The sequence below is a fragment of the Brassica oleracea genome, chromosome C4 (assembly GCF_000695525.1).
Source record: "Brassica oleracea var. oleracea cultivar TO1000 chromosome C4, BOL, whole genome shotgun sequence".
Lineage (NCBI taxonomy): Eukaryota > Viridiplantae > Streptophyta > Magnoliopsida > Brassicales > Brassicaceae > Brassica > Brassica oleracea.
Window position 1 is genome coordinate 53,241,938 of NC_027751.1, and position 10,010 is coordinate 53,251,947.

Here is a 10,010-nt window from a genome sequence, read left to right on the forward strand (position 1 = left end):
TAAAATCACACAGAATCGGGTTTTAGAAACCGCGATAATTATGGTCTTAGATGTCATGATCATACAAATGAATAGTAGAATGCCATTTTTTTATTTTAAAGAGTACGTACATATGTTCAGTTGCAAGATTATATAGACAAATTAAAAAAATACCATTAACTTTAGAACGTTATTAGATAACAAGCTAGAAATAATCTTAAAATTTTGTGTAATGAAAATATTTAAATTTAAAATACTAGTCACAAGTACAACCCAGTATAATCATTCTTTTGCTTTTGGACTTTTTTTTATTTCACTGATCTCATCAGTTTCATAAACTCTAGATCGGTACCAAGTATATATTATCAACATTGAATAGTAAAGTTTAGAGTCGAGCTAAATTTAGGTGTCAAAGCCACTAATCACATGTACGCAATACATGTGGTGTATGTACACATATAGGTATGGTATTGGGATTTTAAAAATATAGCAAATGCGATTTGATGGATCATAACATATAGTATGCAATCACAAAATGGGAGGCCAAGAATAGCATACAACTCATACTTCCACTAACACTATGCATTCTATAATACAATGCACATAGGAGTTTTATATTTATTTTAAAATATATTAATTTAACAGAGGACATAATTCCTTACACACGATTTTTCTCTTTGAAAAGTATATTTTATTTAAGAGGGACCAGAAAGAGCTACCAAGAGAGACCGGTCACGAGACATCATCACTAGTCAAAATCAACAAACCCAACTTTCTCTTTTTCTTTCTTTTATTCTTTTTAAAACCGAAAATTTCTGAAAAGTTTTGTCCATAGGTTTCTCCCGAATTGGGCGGATGATACTATGAAATTACAAATCATAATATAATCTCTAAATCAAACAATTCAGTTCATAACGATCACGTAAATGGCATAATGCCAATTTATCATTTTCAGAAGAAAAAAACATGCTGATCCATTTTTTTATATTCAAGTCATTAGACATATATTTTAGTTCATAATTATGATCATCTAAATGGCATAATAAATGCCAAAATGTCACTTTCAGCACGAATAAAATGTTATTTAAAATTTCTACATTTAAGTTATTAGATATATAATATATTTTCAATATTTTTAACATTCAATAAATCATATTGAAAATATATTCCAATAGAACCAAATTCACTAAAATACGTATATATTTGTTATGGGTTCTTCTATTTAAAATGTAGAAGAAAAAGAGTTTACTTAGATATTCTCTAGTTGAAGAAAAAGGCAGATTTATTCTCTTAGTAATAAGTTAAAAATTGGATGCTACTCTTCTCCGTCTTCTTCGCTGGCTCATTTTTCATCATCCATAAAGTGAAAGGCAACGCATATAAGAGCCATCACTCACAAACAAAGCAAAAGGCAAAAAAAAAAAAAAAAAGTCTCAGAAACATTCTTCTCTTTGGCCTTTACTCAAAACCCACACATCTTTCTATCTCTCTTTCTCTTGCTTTCTCTTTGTGGTCATGGACGCTACGAAGTGGACACAGGTACTTATAAGATCTTCCTTTGCCTCTTCTTTTCTGTTTCTTCTATATTCTTCTTAAATGCTACTTTTCCTCTGTTCTCTTTCTCTCTTCTATGAAAGATTTCATACTTAATTATATATATATGCATATTTATGTGTGTGCATATATCGATGAATATCATGGTGTGGTGATATGTGTTTGTGGTTAAAGATGATATAGAGATTTCTTAAGAGTTTCACATATGTCAATGAATTTTTTTTTTGGTTGCTAAAATATGTCAACGAAACTTTGCATGTGAATTTTATCATTTTAAGGTTTCGAGGTTGATAAAAGGTTAGGGATATATTATAGCTCACAACACATTTTCTCAGCCTTTTAATGTGACTAATCATTAAGTATATATTGAAAAAGAATGGATAGAATATTAATTAAAACTCATAATTTGTTATTCACACTTTTGTTCTTGGTTTTCATCTTTTTCATTATACACCCAATTCTATATAGCTCTTAGGATACCAAACAAGGAAAATCTAAAGGACATGTTTCATTTTTCTGTTTGACCAGTGCTTAAAATTAAGAAGCATGATGCAAATTAACCACATGTTTATCGCTTAATCAGCTTATTATATAATTTATGAAACCTTGTGGTATATATTGATATAGGTTTTCAATATAAAACTCTCTCTTAGCTCCTTTTTTTGGGTTTCTCTAATTAGCTCTTTCAATTTAAATGTTCTAGGGCTTCCAAGAAATGATGAACGTAAAACCAATGGAGCAAATTATGATTCCTAATAATAACACTCATCAATCAAACACCCCGTCCATTGCAAGGCCAAACACCGTTCTCACATCCAGCGGCGGCGTCTCCGCCGGCGTAAGCAACAGCAACAATACGTCGGTTGTGGTGGAGAGGAAATCAAGACCACAAGAGAAAATAAATTGTCCAAGATGTAACTCAACCAACACAAAATTTTGTTACTACAACAACTATAGTCTCACGCAACCAAGATACTTCTGCAAAGGTTGTCGGAGGTACTGGACCGAAGGTGGATCTCTCAGGAATGTCCCTGTCGGTGGAAGTTCAAGAAAGAACAAGAGATCATCATCATCAAACATCCTTCAGACAACACCATCTTCACTTGGTTTGACTACAACACTTCCAGATCTAAACCCACCAATTATCTTCTCAAACCAAATCCCTAATAAATCAAAAGGGGCATCACAAGATCTCAACATGTTGTCTTTCCCGGTCATGCAAGACCAACATGTTCACATGTCTAAATTTCTTCAGATGCATAAGATGGAAGGAAATGGCAATATGACTCATCAACAGCCGTCATCTTCATCTTCTCTCTATGGTTCTTCGTCGTCTCCTGTTTCAGCGCTTGAGCTTCTAAGAACAGGAGTTAATGTTTCATCAAGATCAGGGATTAACTCTTTTATGCCTTCTGGTCCAATGATGGATTCTTCAAACAATGTGATGTACACTTCTTCAGGGTTTCCAACGATGGTGGATTACAAAACAAGTAATCTCTCTTTCTCTACTGATCATCAAGGGCTTGGACACAACAACAACAACAACAACAACAACAACAACAACAACAACAACAACAGTTCTGGTGATGCTCATAGTGATCATCATCAAGGTAGGGTTTTGTTTCCCTTTGGGGATCAAATGAAGGAGCTTTCATCAAGCATAACACAAGAAGTTGATCATGATGATAATCAACAACAGAAGAGTCATGGTAATAATAATAATTCAAGCCCTAATAATGGATACTGGAGTGGGATGTTCAGTACTACAGGTGGAGGATCTTCATGGTGAAGCAACATGATCAAAAGAGATTATGAAAATTATCTTTCTAATTCTCTTTCATGATATTTTGCCTTACATAGTCACATGGGGGTACTTTAGTTAAAGTTGTCAGAACTTAACTATCACAACATAGTTTTTTTTTATCTTTTTAATCAAATATTTATTAAATATTTTGTAACTGGGTTTGACGGTAATTTGGGTTGGTTTTTCACTTTGGGTGTGGATTTATGAGGATACATGTATAATGGAGTTATATATAGGTATAGAAGAATATGTGAATGCGAATCTCTTGACATGATGTATGTATTCATCGTTTCTTCTGTCTGTATATATATATGTCATCATAAAAAAAATACTCATGATATCTTCTCAATTCAAAGTTTCTGTAGTATCGTATTTTCAAATCAAAAACCATGTATATAAATAATTATCGCCATCATTCTCAGTATTCGAATTCAGAAGGGTTCATCTTAATAGAATATATATGACTATATAACAAAATATAGCTATGAATTCAAATATCAAAAGCACCGCATGGGTGAAGTTGAAATGAGTAACTAGCAATTTGAAAGAATTATAAGGTAAATGATGGATCTTGGCAGCTTTGGTTTCTCGAAATGAATTAAGCTTTTCCTCATGCCCGTACGTGACATCGCATGTACTGCATAATGATATTCGATTCCATGAATAACTTAACTTATTTAAGATGGAAAAGTCGTGTAAACACACTGTATATATCTAAGGAGAATAATAATGATATTTTGTGTTAATGACTTGAATAACGAGGTGCCACTCATAGAGTTCCCACCCAACTAAACACGATTTTTCTTAGGCTTCGTTATATTAATGTTTTTTTGTGTGACAGTAGTCATATACTGAACTTCTTTTATACGTACCAACCAATAACTAGCATATAGACACGAGACTTATTCGGGAAATTCTCACATACTTTAAAAATAAACCAAACGTGATATCCACTTGAAAAACATTACAACTTTTAAGTGTAACCACGTGTTATCACCAGAATGAAATTCATAATCCTTAGAAAATATGTTGGTCTAATTAAGTATATATTATACTTTTTATTAAACTAATTATAAAATTAATTAAAATGTACAATTACTATTTTCTTTTCTTTCCTTAAATAAAAGATACATAATTACCAAATATGACTAACATATATATGACAATTAATGATTCTAATAATAAAGATTTGATAACAATTTATATCTCATCCATCGTTTTTGTTTAATTTTATATTATTAAAATAAATTAAACAATCAAATTAGCTATAAAATTAAAATATAGATTTTTTCGTATATGTTATATTTTGAATTTAAAAAATGACAAAATTACTAAAACATCCCCTATATATTAATAGAGAAACATTTAAAAAGTTTAAAACATGTAATTTGTACTAATTAAAGAGTGTTATGCTGAATTGTCACGTAATTGGAATGTTAATTTGTTTACGTGGCGGCTTGAAAATCAATTGAGAATTTTGTTAATCCAAAATTAAATTGCTAGAGAATGTTATATTATATAGTATGTCTATTATGGACCTTTCATTTATCAAATTGAAATTTATTATATATTATTTCCATAAATAAAACCTACGAAATTACCTAATGTGATTATGATATATATAATAATTAATAATTTCAAATAATGAAGATTTGCTAACAATTTTTATACTTTCTATCATTTTTGTTTAATTCTTTATTATTAAAATAAATTACACAATTACATTAATCATATATTAAAAAATTAGATTTTTTTTGTATATGTTGTATTTTGAATTTTTCAAAACAAGTATAAATTATTAAAACTGTTAAAAGTCTCACATAAACTTTTGTGATCAATGTTTAAATTTTTTTCTATAATAAGGTACAATGATAATAAAATCATATAAATAAATAATTTTATTTTAATAGATGTTTATGTTAATATATATACTTCATATCGTTTAAATTTAATTAAATATCATATACGATAGATAAGATTGATTGTTTTGATTTATTTATCCTAAAATGATTGCGAATAAACAAGAGCGGTCATTTGATTTATATTTGCAATCCAATTTATTACATAATAATAACTGATTTCTTAGTTATTTAATATATAATTATTATTTTATTATTTCATAATATGCAGAAAAATATAAAATAAGTAATAAATATAAAATATATATTTTGCACAAAGCGCATATCTATTTAATAATTTTGAATCTTAAAATTTTTCTAAATCTCAGGCCAAAATAAAAGATAGAAATGAGAATAAACTCAAAAATCAATATTTATATGGAGCAATAACCAAAATGACAAAAAACGACACAAAAATGAAAAAATACTGAAGATAGATATGATTGGCACGTGAACATAAACTTCTCATAACCTTAATTAACTTTTAAATTTCTAAATCATGATATAAAATCGAGTTGTCATAGTTTCATTGTAACCAAATAGTAGGCATAATTTTTCTAAATCTCAGGCCAAAATAAAAGATAGAAATGAGAATAAACTCAAAAATCAATATTTATATGGAGCAATAACCAAAATGACACAAAAAAGGAGAAAAATATCGAAGATAGATATGATTGACACGTGAACGTAAACTTCTCATAACCATAATTAACTTTTAAATGGCTAAATCATGATATAAAACCGAGCTGGCATAGTTTCATTGTAACCAAATAGTAGGCATAAGATTCTTTGGCCTAAACGTTATGTTTTTATGCGATAAATAATTTTTTAAAAATTGAATCAGTTCACTAGTAAACAAATTATGTAATTAACAAAAAAATTTAAAAAAATTGTTTAAGGGCCAAAAATATTAATTCGATCAATAATATAAATTTTATTTTTCATACGATATTTTTTAAATAATTTTTACATAAATTTACTCTCCCCAAGGTGCAAGGCTTATCCTACTTATCATGCTGTATAAGAGATCTTGGACTTATTCGCGCATGCTCGCTTTATACGAATAAATATTATAACTCATTGGATTGAGTCAACTATGCGAATTAAAATATTCGAATAGAAAGATGTTTTATTTAGTCTAAAAATCGAAAAGTAGATAGTCCCAAAAAAAAAAGAACAAGTCTCCAAATTAAAAAGTGGTAATCTTCTTGGAAGATTAGAGGTGGTTGGACACACACAAAAAAAGAACTTGATAGTCCCAAAAAAATAATTCTGATTACTTACCAAGGTACGATTGTTCCAAAAGAATTTAAATATCTGTGCTCCATCCCATATATACTGAAAAAAATTCATTACTACTTATTATTTGTGGCGTAAGCATGGTTTTTACATGGTTCGTGACCCAAAATGAAGCATCAATATATGGTTAGCTAGTATCACTCACCAGAAGAACACATAAAAACTAGGGATTAAAGTTGCATTGGATAAATCAAACAATAATGGAGTTTAGATGTATAAGTTGATTTTAGTTTTATATTCTATAGTTTAATGTGACTTTGATATTTCAGTCTCTCTATTAGTTTATGTTATCAAAGTAATATATTGCTATGGACTGGAAACATTGATAAGCGAGGTATTGCTAAGGTATCCTGGTCAACGTTTACCTGCCAAAAGAAGAGGGGGGCCTTGGTCTTCGTAGCTTCACTACTTGGAACCAAGTTCTGTGTCTAAAATTCATATGGATCTTACTGTCTAAAGCTCCCTCCCTATGGGCTGATTGGCACCGGAACACACACTTACAAGATAAATCATTCTGGTCTATTGAGCCTTCACAATCTGACTCATGGGCCTGGAAAAGATTGCTCAAGCTTCGCCCGCTTGCTCTTCAGCTCTGTAAAATCTCTATAGGAAATGGGCTGTCAGCTAGCTTTTGGTTTGATGTTTGGTCTCCGCTGGGCCAGCTTATAAATTATATTAGAGATTCAGGGCCGAGAGCTCTTCGTATCAGAAGAGATGCAGTTGTTGCTGATGCCATACATGGTTCTTCCTGGTCTTTACCGCATCCAAGATCTGAGCAGGAAGTGGATCTGCACTCTTATATTACTATATCTCTCTGCCTCTTGCCCCTGATATCGATGATATGTATGAATGGGTTGCTGGTGATTCTCCTTCTCGCTTTTTCAGGTCGTCAACCACATGGGAAATGCTCAGGCCTAGGCAGGAGGAGGTCGACTGGTGCGATGTGGTTTGGTTCAAGGGAGCAATCCCCAAGCACTCATTTACGATGTGGATGGCAAACTACGACATGCTCCCAACGAGAAGCAGACTTGCTACATGGGGAATGATCGTTGCTACTGATTTTCCTTTCTGCTCTAGGGATGTAGAAACTAGAGACCATCTCTTCTTGAACTGTGAATACAGTCATGATATTTGGAGTGAAGTCTTCATCAGATGTCATCCGCCTATGTCGAGCTTCACGGACTGGTCCGAACTCTTGTCTTGGATCCGCGCAGCCGCAACACCCGAGCTGAAGCTTCTACGAAAACTAGCCACACGAGTAGTGATCTTCCACCTGTGGAAGCAACGAAACAACCTCATCCATAATCACATCTCTCTGTATGTTGCTTCGATCTTCCACTGCATTGACAAAGAGCTGAGAAATATCATATCTGCTAGGAAAGGGAGGAAACAATTCAGATCACTCATGTCCATGTGGCTGATATGATATGATTTTTACAAAAGTTACTTAGCATCTAGTATGTTTTAGTTGGTGATCCATCCTGTTTTTATTTTTTTTGCCAGAATGTTTCAGACTTAAGATGTTTGCTTGCAAGCTCTTTTTTTCATTTATATGATACTAGTATCACTGCCCGTGCTAGGCACAGGTCATTTTCTGTCTTTAAAATTATTTGATAATGTTACAATTTTCAATCAGAATTTAAATATTTTCTGTCAAATATTTTCTATATGACCTGAATATGCATTCAAATTTAAACAAAAATGTTGAAAGAGGGAGGGGATTAAACATGAAATTTGATATTATTTTTAAAATGGTTACATGTTTGCAATATTTTCGAAAACTATTGCGATTACATTTGATTTTTAAGATTAAAATTTAGATTTTTCACAATTAAAATTTTAACTGTAATTTTACTCAGTTTGATTTTTTATCCACATTACTTATTCTGTTTTTTAAGATTAAAACTTACAAATTTAGTTTGTTTTGTCAAAATGAGAACTGTTTTCTTAAATTATTATTTAAAGGTTTCCGGAAAAGTATTTTTATCTAATATATTAATTATTTTCTGTTTTATATAGTTTTTTTTTAAACCTAGGAACTTTGTAAAGAAAACTTGAGAAATTTCAAAATTAATTACAGAAAATGATTAGTAATGTGCTTTTCTAAAAGTTGTAAAGACTAAAAATAAATAAATTATTGTACCTGAATTCTGAAAGGTCAAACGTTCTGCAACTCTACCTTTGTTCTGCAACTCTACCTTGGCCAACTTAACTCAGAACATATCTCATCGAAACTTTTATTTGATTGCTCATATTTTCTTCTTCTTCTTTTAGCTTTGGTTTGATTACATGTCTGCAGCAAACAAAAATAGTTTAAAAAAAAACTGAACAATATAAAGATTGATTCTTAATTTTTTTCGTTTACTCAGATTTTGCAGCATAAACCATGGAAATAACATATTTGTAAATACCACATATATAGATAATGGAGTTCAAGATACTTATTGTTACGTATCTTGCTTTGACAAAGCTTTAAAACAGGTGTACACTCACATGCAATATTCAACCTGAAATAAACAATTAATAGATTATTACTTGTATGAAATTATTTTGCATCAGTAAACGATCTGAACAGAGAGAATATGAAGCAATGGAGAAGAAAAAAGGGATGAAGAACAAATAAATATAGTTTTAGATCGTGATCTTATCATTGATAATGGAGGAGAAAATTTAGGAACGTGGGTATTTAGAATTTCCGAAAAAGTTAGTATCGAAAAGATTTTGAAAAAATTGTTTTGATATTTTTTTTTTTGTGAAACATGCCATGTGTCCAAATCTGATTAGCCATGTAACTTGTGTTTTAGTATATAAAGGATTTACAATTTAGCAAAAAAAAAGAAAAAAATCTATTGACACCAATTTTACATCCAATAGATAAGAAGCAACATCATTGAAAACGAGTTGATAGTCCATTATAGTATAAGTGGAACAATTAAGAGAAGGAGAGACAAGACAAACGATCGCCGAGTTAGGGCTGTCCTTGGCCGGTGATTCGTCACCGTGTCTATGGGATGGACTGTTTTCAGTTTCTTTGTCTTCTTCTTTAGCTTGTGTTTTCCTTGGCTTGTGTTTTTTCTGATAGGCTTGGGGTCCTGTGAGAAGGTGCGATTGAAGTTTGTGCTCGACAAGATGTAATCTTTTCCCAGCTCTTCTTTCTGTTCTCAGTGGTGGGTTGGTGATGACAAGCATCGATTTGTCTCTGAGTCTCTCTGTTTTCGCAGATCTGGGGAGGGTTGAAGATCTAGGGTTTGCGGGTCTTGTTGCTTTAGTGAGCTCTAAGATCTTGGGTTTGGAGTCCTGCTGTGATTGATCTTAATTTTTGATTCCTCCGTCCTCTCCAATGGTCAGCCTTCTTATTGGTCTCTGTCAGCCTTGCTTGTTCGTTTCTTAGCCTTATGCTTAACTAGTAGGGAGTTTCAGGTGTTGTTTCTGGTCTTGGCCTGTGATTCTTTTGTTGTCCTCTGTTTGGTTTGGTG

General features: G+C 31.4%; 2 protein-coding genes across 4 annotated transcripts; both read left to right on the forward strand.

Annotated features, from left to right (window-relative positions):
• Positions 1-1,321: 1,321 nt before the first annotated feature.
• On the forward strand, positions 1,322-3,524 carry LOC106337113 (dof zinc finger protein DOF2.5-like). Of its 3 annotated transcripts, XM_013776157.1 has the most exons (3): positions 1,322-1,518; positions 2,237-3,062; positions 3,093-3,524. In XM_013776157.1, the coding sequence occupies exons 1-3, from the start codon at positions 1,495-1,497 to the stop codon at positions 3,320-3,322; spliced, it is 1,080 nt and encodes a 359-aa protein (XP_013631611.1). In that variant the 5' UTR covers positions 1,322-1,494; the 3' UTR covers positions 3,323-3,524. The 3 variants fall into 3 exon arrangements, with proteins under 3 accessions (XP_013631611.1, XP_013631610.1, XP_013631612.1); XM_013776156.1 differs by having other exon boundaries at positions 1,325-1,518; positions 2,237-3,524; XM_013776158.1 differs by lacking the exon at positions 1,322-1,518 and adding an exon at positions 1,583-1,830 and having other exon boundaries at positions 2,237-3,524.
• A 3,851-nt stretch (positions 3,525-7,375) lies between these two features.
• LOC106339245 lies at positions 7,376-7,960 on the forward strand. Its single transcript, XM_013778030.1, has one exon. It carries the CDS (start codon positions 7,376-7,378, stop codon positions 7,958-7,960), a length of 585 nt encoding a protein of 194 aa, XP_013633484.1.
• Positions 7,961-10,010: the final 2,050 nt, after the last annotated feature.